Genomic DNA, 22,657 nt, shown 5'->3' with positions numbered 1-22,657 from the left:
TCTCATCTATGAATACACGACGATTTCACCGGTCCAAATAGGAAGCTAACAAACTTTTCGTGGCGATGTCATGACGGAAATTTGTAAACACAGACGAATTATAAAAAAACAAGCAATATTTTTGTTTACCTGCTGTTTCGACAAGGTAAATATTGGGAGAAGGGGCCTGTGGAATGGTATTTATAGCACAATACCGATTCCCCATTTACGACGAACTATAATCTTGATAAGTGTGAACAAAACGCCGACAGTCCTTGGGAATAATTTTATATGTCTCAGCTGCGTGTCAACACGTGGCGTGGAGATGATGTGGAACTTTTGCAAAATTGTATAAAACCTTAAGTACAAATGAAGAATGTCATACTGTACTTCCATCTCATCGAGCGAAGATGCAGGCTATCGTCTTCGCATGTCTAGTCACTGCAAGCGTAGCGTCATTGGCGAATGCGCATTACCACGTTTTGGTGGCGGATCGCTCACCGCTGGATGACGCAAAATTGCCGGTGAGATGTTAATTTATATCAGTTAAGGCTAAAATAGGATACTATACGCTGATGTGGTAACTCGATTTCACGCTAATCCGTCCCCACTCAGGTTGAGACCGAACGCTGGCCTGGAGCCTGCGGTGTCAGTTGTATGTCAACAATCGCATCACAAAATATGACGTTACCGAATCATCATGCATCGCAAGGACGAATGTCTTCTTAAAATAATCAGAATCCAGGCAGGGTCGCGCACAATGATCAGCAATGATTGCAATTGATGATGCGACGTCCAGAGGGTTTGTGCAGTAGGGGTGTTCAAAAATGACTTTTTTTCTCAAAGTGTACTAGATACTTGATAAAATTGTTAGGTTACATAATAAAGCCTACACGTCAAATGTGGTTTAATTCATCAATATCTGTAAGGATTGCTAACACTCTGGTTGTTATGTTCTTGATCTTGTTTGAACAATAACTCATACGACGAGGTTGCATTATGGATTCAGTATATTATCGGCAGAATAACTTTAAGACAGGCGACACGATCCGGAGTTCAGTTAAACGACAAGACCAGTAGACAACAGAACACATAGGGTATAAATACGAAGCACGACACACGAGGAAATAATGATCGGCGGTAATTACTAATCCTAGACAAATAGGAGACAAACGATACCGACGTAAAATGTACGAACATAACAGTCCTTCCCTGTAAGTCAGTGGTTCCCAACCTGTGGTACGCGAAGGTCTTCCAGGTGGTACGCGAGTATATTCTGTTTTTTATTTCAACCGAAGGGAGGTATTACTTGAGGAGGGGTTGATTTCGAGTTTTTTGAAGCCGTCGTCGTCATCGTGGATAGGGCAATCCCACCATTGAGGGCCTACGTCCGTGGTTCTCAAACTGGGGTTCACCCCCCTTGGCGGCGCGAAAGCAGCTGAAGAGGTGCGCTAAGTCACAATTCACTGAAAAGTTTTCCGCGCTCCGCGCGAATCAACTCCAGCTCATGGTGTTTACTCTGTCTATTGTTCCAATTTCATATTTTAGAATCCTCCCATCAATAGCTATAACCTTTAATGCCATCAAACTATCCGTTGGGATGGCTAAGATTCTGATCTATTTCTTTACGATTTTGTGATATCAGGATAAAGGGGGTTTGAAATTTTTCACTATCAAAAAGGGGGACATGTTTAAAAAAGTTTGAGAACCACTGACTTACGGGAAAGAGATCTAGTTGTAAACAGGGCTTTGGAGCCGGAGCCGGAGCCCCGGAGCTGTGCATTTTCACCGGAGCTGGAGCCGGATCTCTTCATAAAATTCAGCCGGATCCGGAGCTGGAGCCCGTTATTTGTGGAGTAGCTCCGGCTCCGACCTATTTCATAAAATGCCATTATATATATCCAATAACCACATCTGCTGATTTATCATAATTGAACAACAGGCCTGAATTTTAATGCTGCGCACAGCAATGGCATATAGTAAAGTGCGTTCTAGTGCAACTATGATGTTGTCGACAAGTATTCAGTATGACGTCACCAGCCGGCACGGTGGCACCTAGATGTCTTCGTAGCTACATCGAATGTTACTGACGGCTGAGAGACTCTAGATTACTATTGATAACTAACCTATAGGTAGATTAGTAATCTATATAGACCAGGTATGACCAACCTTTTCGGCTAAAGGTGCACGTGCAATTGACGAACGAGTGTGCGGTCCACTTGCCGCACCAAGCGGGTAAAATTTTCCAAGTTTATAATAAACTATAGGTCAATAATATTATTACTTGAGTATTGCGGGTCTATTGTATACCGCCCTTTAGGCTCAGTTTGCAAGGACACTATTCGGCGTCTGGTCACATCGATATCGAAGGTCCCCGATAATATGCGACTATCATGTTGTGCCTACATTTCACCGTCGACGATCTTTATGCGAGCGCAAACGCGAAAAGACTTTCTCCCGTAATTGCGAATACAGTTAGACTCAATCGGGTAAATTAAGCGTTTTTTTCATTTTTAGTAGGGGGTAGGCTACCAAGCAAAAAATCGTGTGACAATTCAACACGCGAAGCGTGCAAAAAAATTTCGCTACTATTTTAGTTTATTGTAATGTACGATGATTTACTGAAAATATGACTGGACCCTGGATCTGCCAATGTGTCGGAACTGCTATTTTAGTCATCAACATCCCAAGTGTCGCAGCCAGAATTGTAATTTTTGGTTGGCATTGCAAGTTCACAATATGAGCGCAATTCATTTTCGATAATATAATAGGAAATTACCTCGCGGGCCACGCAAAACCCTCTCGCGGGTCACATTTGGCCCGCGGGTTGGCCACCCCTGATATAGACAGGCCCATTCGATAATTTCGGAGCCGGAGCGGTGGTAATAATGCTGCTCCGGAGCTGGAGCCGGAGCTAATGTATGATAGAAGAGAGCTCCGGAGCCGGAGCTGGAGCAGTTTGAATTTACGGCTGCTCCAAAGCCCTGGTTGTAAAGCATTGGGATTCTTACTTAATCAAACACCGTTTTGATATAGTTGACCACAAGAATCCCAAATGGATCCATTACAGAAATCATATATTGCGCCTTAAAATCGGCAATTTATTTTCTGTTTCACTGCCTTCGACAGCTCAACACGGTGGAAACATGTTTTGACCGCCTCCGGCGCTCGTAACTTATGAAGGTGGTACGTTAGCACTGCATAAAACCTCGAAATGGTACGTAGGTGGAAAAAGGTTGGGAACCACTTCTGTAAGTTAAGAGTACAAGGTCATTACGTTGGCCGGTAGAAATCGGTTTGTTTTCTCATTCTAAGCGGATAACGTCTGCCCGACGTTCGAGCAGGACTAGCCATACAAGACGTTGTGCCCTATTTCTGACCAATGGTTGCTCAGCTTGTGACTGTTGAGGCTGAGCAACTTCCTGTGCAGCTGTATTATTGCCAGCTGAAATCAAGCGTGGTTGGAGTTGGTTCTTATACCCTCTCCAATACCCATGATCTGTTTTTACAATGTACACAACACGCCCCAGTATTTCCGTCACAACGCCTCCAACCCACTTTGGTCCGCGTCTGTAAGTGCGAGCGTTAGACCGAGGAACCAATCTCGAAATGAGTGACTGATTGTCTAGGCGTAACGGATTTCGATTTGTCGAAGGGCGAGCACACACTCAACAAATCGCGCGGCTGCCGACCATGTAAAATATCAGCCGCCGTTTTCCAGTCTATGCCCAGGCGCGCTGCTCATCGGTACGTAGCGAGAAGTGTTTGGAGTGCTAAGTTGACATCTTTTCCCCCCGTCGCAAATTTTTTATCAATCCAGCTTTTGAAGTCTGGACGAAACGCTCCGCTTCCCCGTTCGAGCCAGCGTGAAAAGACGGTGATACCAGCGTGTACTCAAAGGTGGTGTGGACAGTAGTGGACACTCGGAAAATCACGTGACTGTCACGACCAGATACCTTTCCTTACTTTGTTATTATCGATCCGTCTGCAGCAGCAATTAAATGCACAGTCGCTATTGGTCTTTGTAGATTTTGACTGTGTTCCATATCGAGTTGAGTGACATATTTTGATGCTGTCATCTAGCACTGTACCAAGTTTCAATACTCTGATTCAATGATTAGCGTAATAATTTCTCTGTCAAAGTCGAGTATATGGTAGATGAGCGCGCACCGATATATTGCCGACTTTGTTAACGGAATTACTATGCTAATCATTGAGTGACAATCCTGAAACATACTGCGAAGTTGTATAACACAACCAAGATATACCATACCGAATTTCGTCATCCATCTCAGTATGGAACACTTTGAAAATTCACATATACCAATATCAAATTTCGCGAAAATTCCTTTATGCGGTGGCTCAATGCCAAATCAGCGAACGCAGACCCTGGATACTAAACTTCGACAACGTACTTATTACTACTGTAATTATCGAGTCACAGCCTTGAAACTTGGTACAGTGTTAGATTCCCTCATCAAGGTATATAATACCAAATTTTGTTATCCACAACTGCGCCACCTCGTAACCGCGTAAGTTGGCGCCTATGCCTACAATAGCCTTCGGGTTAGCTCTGCGAAATCTCAATCATTGGTCGTGAACTCCTGCGATAACCTAACCGTTGACATCGCTGGCCAAACAATTTCCAATATTAAAAATGCCAAATACCTTGATGTTTTACTGGATTCGGACATATCTTGGAAGAGTAACATACAATCACTCAAACCACAACTATCGAAAGTATATGGTCTGTCTGACCTATTTCTGTGGCATCATTGAGGACTTTGACAACACTTACGGGTAGATTTGTTGTGCTGTAAGAATCTGATAAGTGCTAAACATAAACGGCTGCTTCAGCCAATCCTTAGACCAGTGGTTCCCAACCAGGGGGGAAATTCCCTCCTTGGGGAGAATTTTGAAACTTTTAGGGGGGAATCTGGCTTAATTCTTTTAGGGGAAATCTGGCTTTGGCATTGTATCGGAAGATACTCTGGGTTCACAAGGTTTTTTAGATTTTTATGGTATAGAACTGTTAAGTAGAAATCAGTTCTTTACAATTGTATATTTCTTTGGCGGATTTAAAGCTATGTGTGTGTTTAAATGCCTTCGTATATATTACACCCCCCGATAAAGTGAGGCTCACGAGACGATTTCGTTGGGTCCGCGACAGCCCCTCGACCAAATTGCTACTAAGCAGGAAAACATCAAGCCGAATTCAGCACAAGGCCGCTAGTGAAATTGTTTAACTTTTCAAGCCAACATATGAGCTAACGTGAAAAACATACCGTACGAAATTGATCGATTCAAATCAAGTCCATAGCAAGCGGACTTGGTGATTTATTTTTCGTCAGCGGCTACCCGACCGGTCAAAAACAGTTCAAATTTGACTGTACTTTACCAAAGTTTAGTGCGGTCTGTATTCGCCATAGTTCGGACATATCTGAATATGTTTGGCCACGATTTGTTCAGTCAACAAATGGTGGCGCGTTAAAAAGCACATTTTTTAGTCACAGGCAACTTTTACACAGGGGGGGGGGGGATTTTAGCTCAAATATCGGCCATGGGGGGCACGAGACGAAAAAGGTTGGGAACCACAGTTCTACCGCATGGTAGCTTTTAAAAGTGATGTTATAGTGAAGTTTGTTGAGATGTCAGTGATTTTCATAGCAGTTTTAGGGTGAACTGAGAGTTCATATATCTAAAAATGACGTATGGCACTAGAATATATTGTTGAATATTTGAAATTCCAAAATGCCGTCTCAGGCCGCACAAAATGCTCTCGCGGGCCACGTGTTTGAGACCTCTGGTTTACAATGAAGATAAATCACTTCTGAAACAAGAAATTCGCTCGCCACTTGCGTAAGCGCCTTTCTTCGCGTGTTTTTGACCGTTACATGGATACTCGTCAATTTGACCATTTACCGAATGGAAAGTGTGACGTAGACCAATTTCATTGAGCCGTGAGATTTGCTTGTGTCCACACCATATAGGACACTATGATAAATTCATAGTTCATAACTTTACTCCACGGCATTGCTGTGTATTGTGCACAGCATGAAAACACCGATGCGACGTTTTAATACAGGCACTTCAGTCGCTCATATCAAACCATGCAGTTGACTGTCATCTTGAAATCGTGCGACTGTTAAAGTGTAACTTCAGCAAGCGCAACTTGAGTGAATTCGCTAATTCACTTTCTACCAAATACCCAATGGATTGAAATTTGATATTGATGCAATCGTTACCAGTCCGTCCGGTGTCCATCAAGTTTACGGGAATATTGAAAGTCTTCCTTCAAAAGAACTGAATAAACTCAGAATTAGTGTCACTGAGAAACTGGTGTTGCATGAATATTTGACAACTGACGCAAAGTATTACACAATGCACCATGTCAGTGACGAATTAGACTACACGCTCACGCGTGGCATTGCATTAAAATATTAAAATTCAGGAATACTACTGTTCCAAGCTGACAAGAATAAATGGACGAAACAGATGATTATATACTGGAAAACGCGTATCCAATCACTAATTTCTCTTTTGTATCAAGCACAATGAGGTTGAGACATCGAATTGACTAGCTCGCAAAAATTGTTCGCGGACTATAAAGGTGTTCTAGCCGCTTTGATGCATTCCTAGTTTTACACGATCATGCGTGGCGAGATAGCGCAGTGGTATAATCCGCGGCTGCAACACCAATGGGTGCGGGTTCGAGTCCGATCGAGGTCGGCTTCCGAATTCCGACACCTAAGTGTTGGACGTTTACCTAAGCTCCTCCTCGCCACCTCATCCGCGTCAGCGGTGTCTTACAAAAGTCTAGAGGTGGGCCGTGCTATAAGTCGGCAGTTACGGAAAATAAGAAGAATATCGGCCTGGTGTAAATGACCATAGTAGTCGACAAACACCATGAATACCCAAAACAAACAAACACGATCATGCGCACGATAGAATTACAATTCGCAGGCATACACAATAACACACTGTGAAATTTCGCAGCATGATTAAGAAGCTATCACCAAAGAACGGGCATTTTTTCGTCTAATTCAGAGAATAGACGGCGTATCTCTGCGCGCGCGCCTCCAAATTGACGATTCGTCTGATTACTCATTAGTTAATTTGCTAAGCTCATATAGGCAGCAGTCCCATTTTGTGAAATATATAGTGATCACTATTTTTCGAACCGCCATCAGTGCAGTGCTGAAAACGAAATTACCGGTATGACGAATACCACGTCCCACAATACAACAAATAACTAGTATGCACCGAATATTTTGCAGACCCAGATTTAGCTCGTTATTTATGAACATTGAACAATTTGAACATGCTAAGTTAAAAATGGTGGCGCGAACGAGGCAACAATTCCTAATTTATTGAGAGATTACCGTGGAATTTTGTGAATTCAACTGTTGTAGTAGCATGATATCTTTGATAGCAATGATATCTTTGAAACCTCATCATTGAATACCACACTGTTCGCTGACGATACTCACATCCTATTTCACGCACTACCGCAAGCTTGCATGCCGTCTCGCCCGTCACCCGTGATCGAATGCTCAAAGGGCATGAGTGGACGTCTCATAATAGCTTTCGGGTTAACGCTGCGAAATCCCAATCATTGGTCGTGTTCCCCTGCGATAACCTAACCGATGACATCGCTGGCCAACCAATTTCCAACACTAGAACGCCAAATCCCTTGGTGTTTTACTGGATTCGTATATGTCCTGGAAGAGTCACATACAATCACTCAAACCACAACTATCGAAGGTATGTGGTCTATTTCGCCGCATTATAGCTACACTCTGCCAGTCAGAGTGCTGGTTCACTCTATTCATATCTAAGTTACAATACGGAATTATTTGTTGGGGTGCTTCCTGCAAGAATACGATTGACGCACAGCAAAAACTTCAACATCGGATCATCCGTAGGCTATCATTGCCAAAGCCCCACGGGGGCCTGAATGTGCAACTGATAATTCGCTTCTCAAAAGATTTGGTATTCTAAACATAGAAGATATGAGGAAGCTGGAAATTGCCAAGTTGATGTATCAGTTCCACTACGGTCAATGTCCCTCAAATTTCAACGACTATACCTCGGAGACATAAGCGCACAAGTACAGCACACGCGCGTCAACGAAGAACGCATCGCTCTGTCAAGTATGCCGGACCCCAATTGTGGAACAGCATCTCGCCGGCTATCCGACAGTCGTCGAGCATGTCCGCATTCAAGTCGAAGTATACAAGCAATTTCTTTCCAATTAATTCTAGCCAGCCTTCAGGATTACCGGACCACGACCTAACATCGCCCTCGCCCTCCGCCACACGCCACCTCATTTTGTCGCTTGCGTCTTATATTCTCTGCATTACTTTTCATTCAGTGTGCATGCCTTTTCTTTACTTCGCCTATAGGCTAAGGTTGGTGCCTGACCTTAAAGGCTACTCCAAGTTGTTTCGACACCTTCCTATCTTTTCATTTTATCGCAGTCTTGTGATGTTTTGAAACGATGAAAATATTAGTAAACCTGATTGATTGAGCATAGCATCTTATGAAATTCATCGGACCCGGAACTACTTTCAAACAACCGGCTCAAGTACTGCGGGTCCGGCACCATTATATTTTTATTTAGAGCTCCTGATCCAGCTCCGGCTCCGTTGAAAATGCACGGCTCCGGGGCCCTGGCTCCCTGCTCCGGCTCCGGCTGCGTATCCAAAGCCTAGCCTCCGAGGACGTCAAAATGTCTACTATTTTGGGATTTGTCTTCTTTTGTAGAAAATTAGACTACGGCGTATTGGGCGGCAGGGTTAATACGCCCCAACGGGTCTTTCGGGAGTTTTATCGGAAAAACAACCTTTACTTTGTTTTTTAGTTAATTCAGTTGGGTTCAGTTTATTATTAAAAATTTCATCATTTCAAAACACAATAAGACTGCGATACAATGAAATGATAGGAAGGTCCCGAAACGTTGACTTGGAATAGCCAGAATTCTAGTTCGCTGATGCATCTTTTGTAATATGTAAAAAGTGTACTCTTTTTGAGATCTGAAAATATGTTAACCCTCTGTTATAAAAGCAGCCTAAATTAAATGGGTTGCCCAACACTTCAGCAATGAGCATGCGTAACATTGAAAAATACAGTTTAATATGAGACACTTGGATTAGCAATATGGGTCTGGAACCTTTTGCAAGCTTTGGCGAATTCGCGAGTGATATTGGTTGTCAACATGACAGTCACTTTCTATTTGCACTGATGCAAACTCCGGATCGAACTTGGCGGATTTCATTTGTCTTATGAATACCCCCAAACCTCCTGAAGGTATCGCATTTGCTAGATTATCGAAAAGAAAAAAATCATTGCACTGATAATTGAGCAAGGTAATATCCAACATAAATTTTGAGGTTTTGAAAAGGCGTATTCGCACCGACCCTATAACCCACTGGACAAGCCATTTCCTTGGCATACCAAGAATAATGATTCTAGCCGTTATGAAAATTTCCAAAATAGTAGCCGCGACATTGATACATAAAATGTTAACAAGGTGCGAAACAGATAATTTTGAGATGTTCACATCATATCATTACAGCAGCCATATATAGCTTAAGAGCTATATGTTCCAGACCCCTGATCTAGAGAAGCTGTAAGGCGTGCAATTTCTCACTCAGGGCGGCTCTCAATTCTATGCTCTTTTGTTGGAAACTGCCATTGCGTGGTAACTTGCCTAATGTGCATCAGTTGTCGGAGAGGGCAAAGGGATTTCAAATGAGGTCGTAATCTCCTCCGTATTTCATTTCTTCAAAACGCTCGAGTATTTTAATCACTTCCTTACAAAAAGATTTTAAATAGGGATGGTGTGAGCTTGAGGTTCACATTCGCGTTCTGTGTGTTTACCTCAGAAATTTAGAGGTTCACGTTCACAAACGAACCTTGCTAGGTTCTGCACTGTGAACCGTTTTCATATACTGCAATTTTCACGTCATTATATAACAGTTTTGGTCGAAATTTACTGCATTTCAACTGTGGGCCACTCTATGCATGGCGCTGGCAGCATATCAAAAGAAAGCAACACTAAACGAACAGGCACCTTGACAATATCAAAAATTTTATATGCTTTGTTACAAAAGTTTGCTCGAAATATCCAGCTTCCCGTTTGTGAATATTTAGTGACTCTCTGCTGTGAGCTTGACCCACAATAAATTAAAATCAAGAGCGAAATACACTATGCATGTAGGGTTGCATTTAAAACAAGGCCCTAATTTAAAACATGTTTTTACTGTTTTTGTTTTTTTGTTATTTTTCAAGCCACGGCGTCACGGATATTCAACTGTGACGCCATAGTGGATAGACATTGACAATTGAAAAGATAGGGTAAATATAGCTCATTTGACGAAATATCTGTACTATTAATGTTGAACAGACTATTTTGAGGGTTCCAACCATCCCATTTCGATAGACGTCGGCTATATCGGGTGGTAATTGTCAGTAGGCTCATACAACAATTATGGCATAACTTTACTACTTAAAAAAAAACAATTTTGTTTTTTATGAAAAGGCCTTTGTTTAAAACACTGATTGAAACATGTTTTAAACAAAGTGTTTTAAAACACCGTCTGTTTTAAATGCAACCCTAACTATACATTTAGGTAATCAGCAACTGATGCTTATTCAACCAATCAATGAAATTGATACCGTGGTCTGATGGAAACAAATCTAGCAAGCGTACGGGTCCATCTCGTTTTCATACATTTATCGTATTATGAAAAGCAAATCCTTGCGATTGGGTGTTAGCTACTGTTGCATTATTTGTAAGGGGTGATATCGGTAGCAAGTACAGAACCCCGTTTACTCTCTGCTCGATATCAACGTACCAACAGTCAGACGCCGAATACATTTTTGTCCGGTCTGGCCCATACCGTTAAGGTGTAAGCTTATATTCCCTTGCAAGTCCTCGCCGAAATTATTGGCTAAGTGTTGAAAGAGGTTGATTTTATGGGATTATTATATCATTTCATTTGCCCAGTTGATACATTTGGCGACATTTAAAATGTCATTAAGTACTTCAACATTGTGGCATTATATGGCCCGAGTCGTCGCTTTTGTTCGTGTAGTGTAGGCTACACATATCACTTCACTGATATGTAGTGTTGGAATTACCAATATGACGACACGTGACGTCATGAGGCACACGTTCACACAGTATCTATAAAAAAGTTCGCGTTCACACGAACCTGTACCGTTCAGAGATTCACACCATCCCTGCTTCTAAATATGACCGGACTTTCGGGATCAGACCTTACGAACAGTCTCTGTGGACCGGCTGCACACATGCCTTGAAACACACCGCTAAAATAGTCTTGCTTTCTGGGCGAGCCGTCCCACACGTGAAAGATAAACAGCTATTTTTAGGCATGCGTTCCAAGTTCCTTTAATGGTACGCATATGCGCCGGTGACTCACGGTAAAGTGTAGCATGCGCGTTGCGCAACTATCGTTTTTTTTATTGTGTCACGTGCTCTTATATGTCAGGCAACCGGTTTGCAAATTTGATGTAGGCCTACAGCAACATCACAATCCCAGTTCGCGAAATATTGACATGATCGTGGATAAAATTACCTACGTGTCGTCTACCCATGGCCATTGTGCATGTATGCTATGCGACGAATGGGATGAGATGCGATCAACAGTTTATCAATTTAAATCGACATTGTCAGAGTGGCTGCCCGACATCTTAGCATGTGACACAATCACAAACAACAATTGACAGGCCCTGTTATTTTTGGCATATGTCAAAACTGCCAAAAATAAATTATTTTTGGCATTTTTCGATTTTTATTTTTGGCAGTTTTGGCATCGTCCTCGAAATAGGTAGTTTCAGACTCGAATTAGTCACAAAAACGCTTTATTTGGGCCAGTTTGTCAAAAGACACCACAAAATGAGCAGCATACACGTATAATCAGTGCCAACAAACAATAATAAGAATAAATAACCTAACGATTTCATAGGTTAATAATATCAAACGAAACCACAAAGTGTGCAGTATTCATCGGAATCGGTGCCAATAAGCAAAAAAAAAGAAAGAAAAGCCTAACAAACACGCTCAACACCTGATTGTTACAGCTGTTGAATAGACTTAAATCGTTTGCACTGTAACAGTGCTTCCAAACTCAGGTCAGCTAAGTTTCTCCTAAATTCATTTCTCGCCCAACGAATCTAGGAAATATCGGCTTCAATAGTAGCCGTTGAGGGAAAGAATGTTGGCAGTCATTCACAAAAGATTTTCAGAGCTTCAAAATCTTTGGAGGACCGAACCGGCCTCCATGCATCATGAAAAGAGATCACTTCGCCAGTGCCATCGATCTCATCGCGGAAAGAATTTTCTTCCCGATACTTTTCCAGGAGTTTCCTGTGTTGTCTCTCAACACATTCTATTTAGTAGCCCGACCAACCCATCTCCTTCATTCTACCGAGATATTTTCGGAGGACTTTTGTCACTTCAGGTGGCTTTAATATTATACCAACTCGCATGGAACAGTCCTGGGAAGGTTAGCTTGTTTAAGTACATTGACGCAACAAGACTGTCTGGCAAAACGAAACTATGCAGCTCAGAAATAGCGAGACAGTTTGTTGCGTCACAACGTTCAACTCTATCACTATGCAAAAATCGTGGTTGATTTTGGGGGTTCCAGTTCCATGAGCAGAATATAATTTATATTTTAATAATCAATACAGCGGCAGCTTTTCATTGATACCCGTTTTATCAAATTTAGCGCTCGGCAAGCCGGTCAAAAATGGTCGTAGAATTGCCTTTGGACAAATGGAAAGTGTGACGTAAACCAAATGCAGTCAGCCGTTCAATCTCGCTGTGCCCACACCATTTAGGACACCATGCTTTCACCCCTAATGGGTGGGCTGGACTCAGATTAAGAAACCTGCCTTTCACACACGCTCTTCTCGCTTGTAACGCGGTCCTGCTAACACAACACCATGAACGAAATACACTATTTGGCAGGCCGTGTTATTTTTGGCATATGCCAAAAATTGCTTATTTTTGGCATTTTCAAATTTCTATTTTTGGCAGTTTTGGAATCTGGCTCCTGAAATGCTTTAAATAACACGGCCTGACAATTGAACGTTCTCTACACTTTGGCATGCGTCACTTGCGCAGGTGACTTAATAGACCAAAAATAAACCCTCGCCCGGACCATAGTCGTGAAATTAACGCTGATATATATCTTGACCTTAATCCTGGCCATAAACCAGCCCCAAATCTAACCCTAACCCAATCGTAACCCCACATTTAACCAACTTGTTGATGTGTCGCACACCTAATTGTCACATGCTGCAGTGGTGCAAGCTATTATGTCGCATCATAGTGTCCTATATGGTGTGGAAATGAGCGAATACGGCTCAGTGAGATTGATGTATACGTCACACGTTCCATTTGGTCAAAGGAAATTTGGCGGTGATTTTCTTCCGTTTGACGAGCATTAAATTTGATAATACTGGTCTAAACCAAAAGCCACCGAGATTCTGATTGCGAAAATATAAATATATTCTGCTCGTGGTCCTGGAACCTCTCATAATCAGCCTCGAATGTTGCATTGTAGCGGAGTTTGGTATTGTGACGCACCATGCCGTCTGAGCAACTATGGAGCAAGTGCACACGAGAGTGAGAGTGTGAATGCTCAATGGCCAATACGCTTGCGGTTTGCGCTGCTCCTCTCCTGCTCCTAGACGGCATGGCTGCGTAACAATACCAAATGTTGACAAAGCGACAACAGATATTGATTTTATGGAATTATTATAGCATTTAACTTTCCATTTGATACATTTGGGTTGGGGATACCTAAAAAGTCATTCTGTACCTAAGCATGATGAAATAATTTGGTTGCAGTCGTCGCTGGGTATTCTTTTTATATAGGCCTATGATTATATATATTACTTTTCGAAAAAGTAGGGTTGTAATTACCAAAAATACTTCACGTGAATTTGGAATGACTCGAGCGATACGAGTTAGTGGAGTATAAGCCTAGTGCGCAAAGACTCAAGTTCTCTACTAGTTGCTGACGATTACCCCTGACGAGTGTCAGCCGAAAATATTCGGGTTCATTTCAATATGAATATACTTTTCAATTGTAGCCTCAAGTTTATAAGTTGAGGTAATACGTAATCCTAACCACGACTTGAGTCAATCCAAGAAGCAATTGCCTCACAAGTTATTACAACCCTTTGAATTTCACCGACGTCACCGCCTGCTATAAGGCTACGACTGCTGCTGGGCGTGATTCATTCTGCAAGTGCAGTTCCATAGTGTCGACTCTTCAACTGTCCAAGTTCAGTTTTCCATTCTCAGTCCAATTTACAGCTATCGACTCTAATCTCTATCTATTTCAGACTTCATTTTCTTCGCATATGAGTCTCCATCGACAATCATTGACTCACTCTGAAGACAGTCTGTCGTCGTCTCTTATGGCTGACGAAGATGGCGATTCTGAAAGCAAAGATTTTTCTACCGCAAATATTCAAGAATTCCAGTTGTACATGAAAAACAACGACACCGTGAATTCCGCTAGAACAACCATAAGTGAACTGATACCAGGTAACGCTGTGTTGATGGATTTTTCCATTCACAATCAGGGACAAACTTACAACATGGCAAAGAATTCGAACAAGTCAGCCAAGGAAGCCACTGTGGAATACCGAAATGCGAAGGCGAAAGGTCTAAGCGCAGTAATATTAGGTGACGTTAAAACCACATTAGATCGATGCTCTCACTGTCGCGCTGACGAGTTGAACCTAGACCAGGCTGTAGCTTCGACCGTAAATATTTCACCAGGTGATACAATGTCCGTATTGCTGAGCTACGCTGATACTGCGGGAACGGAAAAAGAAACTTACCGTACTGACGTAACGATAAATCTTGATGAGTCCGCCCGAAATTTTGTCGGAGTTTTAATGTCTCCAAATTACCCTGACGACTACCCGAATAGCGCAGACCTCACCTGGCTCATCCACGCACCGATTCTTGACATGGTTATATCGGCAAATATGATAAGTTTCGATACAGAGGCATGTTGCGATAAACTGTACATTTACGACGGGCCCTCAGACACGTATCCTCTGCTTTTTATGGGCTCGGGAGGCATATCAGGTTCCGAATCATTTGTGACTACAAGATCCAGTATGTTCGTGAAGTTTCAGACTGACTCATCGATTAATGATGGTGGTTTCGCTCTTGAATTTTACCCGACTGCGACCGAGGTCATTACCGAAGATCAAACTGACGAAGACAAAAATAACAACGGAACCGTAATAATGCTCGATGGCGCCGGCATTTTGAAAACTCCTAATTATCCCGAATCTTATCCCGCGGATTCGAGGATTATTTGGGATATAGTTGTAGAGACTGGGTACACGATTGATTTCAGAATTATAGATTTCGATGTGTTTGATGGTGAAACCATGGAGGTGGTTGACCTAAATACAAACGAGGTATACATCACGTTGGACGATAAAAGTAATTTCATGCTTCCGTTCGATTTCAATGTATCGTCGAGTGAGCTCTCAGTCGTTTTCAACTCGCTTGACAAGATCGTTCCCAAAAGGGGATTATATGGGAAGTACTTTACTCGGCAGGCGGTAGAGATATCTTTGGAACAACAAGACATGGCGTGGCACACGATTACTTCACCTCGTTATCCACATCACTACGGAAACAACGAACACATAGTGTGGGTCATCACTGCTGGAGATGCAGCATTTTATATCGGGATTGATGTCATATCGTTATACCTAGAATCAGGGTACGATTTTCTGTACATCTACCAGGGTGCGTCGATTGATCAAACCCAAGTATTGGCGACCTTGTCGGGAATCAGTGATGACAATTTCGAGTATATCGTCCCCCAAAATACGATGACCATCGTGTTCGAGAGTGACGGATCAGTCACTGATCTAGGATTTGAATTAAGGTTCAAAAACTACAGAATATATACCATTTGTTCGCATACCCCAGAGATAGTAAATGGAGGAGTAGGTGGAATTGTGCTAAATTCGAACTATCCCGATTCTGACTACTTAACTGGCAACTGTCAGTGGTTGATACGAGTCGATGAATCGAAGAAAGTCGCCATGCTTTTGCGTACGTTTCATGCTGATTACGCTCAAATATCGTTTTATGACGGGAATTCAAAATCGGGTTCGCTGTTGTGGTCCTCAGGCAATGCGGATATCTACTTCGTCGACGGAGTTACCGTTGCGTCAAGCACCAATGAAATGCTGATAATCATCAGTCGCAGCCAGTCGTCCAGCACAACATACTACTATAGCGTCCAAGAAGTGGAAGGCGACAAAATCCCGTATTGCGACAATATGTCTGTTCACACGATTGCTCCTGGCCAGATCACCAGTGCTAATTATCCTCAGTATGCGCCTTATGAAGAATGCAGTTGGCTCTTAGAGGCACCTGTTGGATATCAAGTCAAAGCTTCGTTCAAGAATTATAACAACTACGGTACTGGCAACCGGATGGTAGAGTTTTATAATGGAAATTCAACGACTTCCGAATTGATAGCAAGTTGCAGTTCATACTATTGTCCAGCTAATGACTGGTGGATTCGCAGTGACTCAAGATACTTGCTCGTAGTTGCGGACGTGTACACTACTCTGTATTTTAAACTAGAGTATGAGTTCGAATCTGACTCAAATAGATATGTGAACCGCGAGATAGGATCGGTCATGTCACCATCCTTTCCCGGAATATACCCTGACAACTCCTACGAAGTAATATATATCGAAGTCGTGTCCGATACAATTATGTTTCGCTTTAAAAGTTTTTCAACAGAATCTTGCTGTGATATTCTGTCTGTCTACGACGGAAATTCCACGTTGTCACCAACGATGTATGTTCTCAGTGGGGATCACCAAGGGCTTAGTGGCCAGTCCTCGGGACGATATCTAACTTTGGAGTTTTCATCAGATGAGTCTGTTCCTGGTCCTGGATTCAGAATGGACTATTGCGCCACAACTCAAGACTGTGGATTTTTATCTGGGCAAAATTCAGCGTACATGTATCATCAACTTCCGTACTTTGAGACTATATATCATTCCAGTTCTCCTTCCTTATCGAGATACTATCCCGATAATGTTGACTATTTGTGGTATGTCGAGTGTCCAGATACGCATTGTGCTTTCAGAACTAGGTATGATTTCCAAAGAGTCGATATTGACAAATCGGACTCTTTAATTTTGTACGAGGGCTTCCAAATTGACGAGAATGAAATAATATTGGATTGGAGTAATGGATATCTTGAATATGATAGAGTTACCTATACCAATGTTTATAGCCCAAGAAGTCTTCTTTCGTTTCACTCGGACACTGCATTTTCTGGTTTGGGATTTTTCGTCCGATACTATTGCCACGAAAGGTAATCCTGCCAGAAGCATAGCGCGATGGTCGGAAAATTTATTACTAAGTGTAAATCCATTTTTTGTCGGTAATTTGTTTGTAATTCATGCGCTCTTAATTTACCATTTCTCGAAATACTCTACAATACGACTAAATTTCAACTTTGTGGATTTCTATCCCAACTCAAACTGGATAATCAAGATACGTCTTTATATTTCTTGAGAGTTGAAGGTGTAATTGCTAAGGGAGTGGTTGCTGTCTGCCTGTATATATAGTATGAATGTGACGTGGAATGGAAACGTGGTAATTTCTGAAAGAAAATTGCGTTCGCAAATGAGAACCGGAACAGAAGATAATGCTTCTCAAGGCAGTGATCTAGATTGAATATCAGGGCTATAGTATACTATTGCGCATGCGCACTTTGTGATCAAGTCATAGGGACTAAGGAGCCGCCCAGTGTCCCCTCCTGCTGAGATGAGGAAGTCGTTGAAAAGCTTCAAATCTCATCATTTTACATGATTGATCCGACCATATACAAAAACCTAAGTTAGCCTATGGTTACTATATTTTGGAAATCTAAAAAGAGGAGACTTTTTCGAAATTTTCAGACTTGCAAAACTGGAGGAAAATCTTGAAAAATGGTAAATTTATCCCATTTCGTGGTCGGTTGACTTATAAAAAGGTCAACTTTCCAGCTCAGCTCCCGAAATACCCGCCAGAGCGTTACTTCAGTGCTGATTTCCTCCATCTCAGCCGAATTTTTCCCTATATTTAACCAAAATTCTCAAAAAAGAGGACATTTGGACGTCCTCCGAGGAGACTTATAACAAAGTCAAAAAAGAGGACATATCCTCATAACGAGGACGTATGGTAACCCCAATTAGTAGTATAGATCGGTGGCACGCGGCCACTGTCTCTTATGGGTACGGTGGCATGTCGTATTCAAAACCCGCGGTGGGAAATCGTACTTTCAGACCCCCTCTCGGTGGCATGTCGTAATGTGTTCTTATGGACTCACTGGCATGTCGTAATTTCAGGTATAGGCTGCGTTGACATGTCGTAGTTTCAGGTATAGGCTGGGGCGGTGAGGCGGAGTTGAATATATATCAAGTAAATATAGTGACGTGATTGATCCTTACTTACCGAAGCCAAAAAGTTGACCCTTTTTAGTCAACTCGCCAATGATTACTGTTTGTATGCCCATTTTCGGTTCCCAATACGTGAATTAAAGCCGCAAACTTAGTACACTGATACATGACATCATTGCGAAGTAGCCTCATGACTTGAGATATGGCACAGCGTTCGATACTAAAATCAAGACTTACCGTGCCTAATGTCATGACCGATCTCGGTATGAATCAATGGAGACCAATACCGGCTTTTGGTTAAAATCTGTTTCGATACATGACGGATCAGCACGCACACAACTTCGGAAACGAATGAAATTACTATCCTAATTTTTAAGTAGCAACTTGGAGCAGTGTTAAATAGCAACATCACGACATAACATACCAAGTTTCAATAATTATCATATGGTGCGAAACACCGTCAAAATTGACCTATACCATCAAAAGTCGACTCAACGCATTGGACGGTAACAGAGTTCAGATACCATTTTTACATCACACAGGCGGGGCAACTCGCAACGTTGCCCCGCTTGCTCGGTAATTTGATGAATAGATATAGTTAATCAGCGTTTCTGTATTGTGAGCGGCTTTGAGAGAACAGACAGTGAAAGCTTGGCATGAGCGCTACCGGTAGGGTTACCATATTTGGGAATCGGGAAAGAGGACAATTTTCCAAAATTTTCAGACTTACAATACTCAGAGTGGTCAAAGTAGTCAAGAAAGCTACTCAAGTAGTAGAAGTAGCGACGAAAAAATATACTCAGGTACGAGAAGAAGTACTTCTTCCATAAGCAACCTAACACTACTTGAAGTAGAATTCACTGAATTAATATCTACTCAAGTAAGGAAGTAGTTGTCAAAACGATCGTAATTCGTTCGCATGAATTGTCAAAAGCTTCAAATCGAGCAATGCGAAAGGTGCAGAGCTTGATTCATATTGATGCATATCATTATGTATCCAATTTTTGACAGCATAAGCATTTTTCCGCATCATGGGATGAAAATCATAGTATTGATATGGAAATGCGCTACACTAATCCTCTGTTTACTTGAACAGGGCGTTTTAGGAAATATCATGGTATGGTGCTATCCCCATATTATAAGGCCTGTAGTTTAGTCGAAGAGCAATACGGAGAAGTTGTATCAGATGCGGTGTAAACACTTTACTTGATTAGTAAACGTTAATAAAAAATATGGTGGATCATATAAATGCCATATTGTGTAGCTATATTTCCGGAAATTAAAGGCATTACTACACTTGATTTTATACTTCACCATGTATGTTCTCCAGACAAAAGAACAGAAACTAATTAGAAGTGATGATACTGCTTATTGAACGAGAAATACCAATACTACTTCAAAAAAGCGGAAATGTTGTTTGCGATTCCGCATGTTTTTTCTATATTTTATTTGATGACGATTTTAGAGGAATCAGTTCGTAATTTTTGTATTCGCTTTTTCTAATCATTGTAATTGTTCGCTCATCGGCGATTTGATTGTTTGATTACAGTTAAATTGTCTTTACGCTTGTGCTTTAAATTACCCTCTTTACTGTTGTCTCGCTCTTCATTCCATCGAGCAACGGACTTGCAAACATTGGTGCGAATCTCGCTTGCATTAGCATTTTAGTATTCTCAAATGAAAACCTGAGTTAACATTATTTATTATTAGATTTGTGTTGCTTGATTTTGATTAAATACAAGACTGATACGCAAGGTTTGCAGAGTCCAAAATGCTGAGCAGACAGGATTCAACGCCTGAAGAATCGGCACTCAATGACATTGGAGTGTCTCGTCGAAACAAATGTATTTCATGTCCTTTGCCGAGACAATTTTAACGGTGTTCTGCTGAAACAGGTCTAACACTCAAAAAAGTCAGAGCCCACTTTTCCATATTTTTGAACACGCCGTGGACTGCTAGATTACGATATATTAGATAAATACAAGGTTGTGAAACGTTAGTTTCGAACGTTATGATGGGCCATATTTACTGTAATGAAATATGTCATATGGGCGACAATGCGGTGCGAAGCGAACCACGCAATCTGCTACCTAAATAATATTCAGTCTCGTGAAAACATATTTGCAACTCCCTACTTTGTGTGAAGCGCGACGGAAACTCTGGGTTTGACTTAAACTCAAAGTTAGAGCACCGTGAAAACAGCCCGAGAATTCCCCAGTTTCTCTTTAATTGGAGGGTTACACTACTTCTACTTGACAAAGTGAAAATAGCAAAAGGTAAGTAAGTAGATCGCAAATTATTACGAAGTAAAAGTAGAAGTAGCGAAAACTCCATCTACTTGAGTAAGTACCAGAAGTAGAGGAAAACTACTTGAGTACTTCGAAAAAGTAAAAGTACTTTGATTTTGACCACCTCTGACGATACTGGAGTCAAATCCGGAAAAAATGGTAAATTTAACACGAGTGGTTGGTTGACTAAAAAAAGGTCAACATTCCGGCTCAACTCCCGAAGTACAGTTTTTCTTTCACATTTTCCGTTGGTTGAGTGAAAAAAATGGTCGTCACTTACGTTCGAACCACGAATTTAATGTACAACTTAGCGTCATTTATGTCCATTTTCACTCGAATATATCCATCATCTTAGCTCTAAAAGTTGTTAAGGAGGACGAATTGCCAAAATGGAGGGCATTTAGGCGTTGTCGGAGGCAGGGTCGTAACAGCACTTCGTCAGCCCCCCCAAAACTTTGGTCGTGGGCCCCCCATAGGGTTATAGACCGAACTTCTGGGGGGCTTCGCACCCCAGACCCCCCTGCGGCGATACTCTGTGTACGGCTATTTATCATTTGCGTTGGCAGTTTGTTTAGTGAATCAGCTTTTGTCGCCTAAGCGCGCGAAGCGCGGGAAATTTCTAGAATTCATGACTGAATCGGTCAGTATGATCGGGAATTGCATATATATTGTTATCAATTTTTATCTTCTCTCTGCTCACGTAATCAGATTTGCCGGAAGAGCTGAGTGAGGTGTGTTTGAAAAGGTAGGACCACTCAATAATAATTAAACATCTTCGGGCGTATACCCTTTGGCAGGAACGAAACAGTACCTCGTCAGGCCCCCAAAAACGCGAGTCTTGGGCTCCCATAGGGTGATGAAACGACCGCTCCATCTCGTTGTTCGCGTTTGTCACGAAATCATCTGTACTGTACTGTGAGCCAGCGCGAAGCGCGAAAATTTTCGATAATTTATGGTAAAATCGGTCAATCAGATCGCGATTGCATATATATTATGCTATCAATTTATTGTCCTCTCTACTCACGTAATTAGATTAACAGGTAGAGCTGAGTGAAGTGTCTTGAAAACGGGAGGGCCCGTAAGTAATAATTGAACATCTTCGGGCGGGCGAACCCGTTGATATGACTTCGTTACATGATGTTATTTCGTGACTTCCAGTCTGCTATATCAAAAAATATAGAATCGCCCAAACGTGGGCTTCTAAACTAAGAGACACACACAATTTCAAATTGGTATTTCTTCACTGGCATAAAATTTTTCCCAGCGGGATGGTAGGCCTATTTGTCTTGTGAGGTTCACATTGCAAAGACAGGAACATTCAGCGCCAGTCATTTAGGCGCCTATGGACAATTAAACCTATATGTATTTTGTATATATAACGAAGTCTTCGGTCAGCATAAGGGCATAGACCCTTTCGGCCAAAGTTTTCTCGCTGCCGATCGTTCCGGCTCACTTCTTGGTGTCGCATGTTATATGGCCTAAAACTTGATTGTATGTCTTGGTGGGTCGTGGCGCGGTAATGGCTCAATACCCAATAATATAGATAAATGGCTACTTGAATTCGCACACAGCGCGAAAAATTTTTGTAAAAATTGTATAAATTTTCAAAAGATACTCTATGATTTATGCTAATTCACGAAATAATTTTGGGCCCCCTTCGAGCTCGCCCCCCCCCAATTAGGGGGTTTGGGGTGCGGCAGTTACGGTGCTGGTCGGAGCACATTTTCAAAAACCTGAGAAAGGAGGACAAGGCCTTCTAAAGGAGGAAGTATGGCAGTGGTTTTCAACCGGGAGTCCGCGAAGCATTTTCAGGGGGTCCACGAAACGTCTAAATTTGTAAAGTGATTGATATCCTAATTTTCATTTGTTTTTAGTCAGAAAATAGCATTAGACAGTATCGCTTC

The 22,657-nt window shown here is 41.9% G+C and overlaps 1 protein-coding gene across 1 annotated transcript; it reads left to right on the top strand.

Moving 5' to 3' along the window:
• Positions 1 to 297: 297 nt before the first annotated feature.
• On the top strand, positions 298 to 17,676 carry LOC145440820 (cubilin-like). The gene is made up of 2 exons (XM_080318573.1): positions 298 to 503; positions 14,365 to 17,676. Exons 1-2 carry the CDS (start codon positions 390 to 392, stop codon positions 17,398 to 17,400), a joined length of 3,150 nt encoding a protein of 1,049 aa, XP_080174699.1. The 5' UTR covers positions 298 to 389; the 3' UTR covers positions 17,401 to 17,676.
• The last annotated feature ends 4,981 nt before the right edge of the window (positions 17,677 to 22,657 follow it).

Source organism: Botryllus schlosseri, chromosome 6, assembly GCF_051294905.1.
Source record: "Botryllus schlosseri isolate E-star chromosome 6, Bs_hap1, whole genome shotgun sequence".
NCBI classification, from domain to species: domain Eukaryota; kingdom Metazoa; phylum Chordata; class Ascidiacea; order Stolidobranchia; family Styelidae; genus Botryllus; species Botryllus schlosseri.
Note: the sequence above shows the minus strand (reverse complement) of the source record. Positions and strands in the feature narration are given on the sequence as shown.

Bases quoted from the DNA above. Each gene is read 5' to 3' on its own strand.
- LOC145440820 (XM_080318573.1), top strand. From the start codon at position 390: ATGCAGGCTATCGTCTTCGCATGTCTAGTCACTGCAAGCGTAGCGTCA. The intron at 504-14,364 runs GTGAGATGTTAA...TATCTATTTCAG, and splicing joins TGGATGACGCAAAATTGCCG to ACTTCATTTTCTTCGCATAT.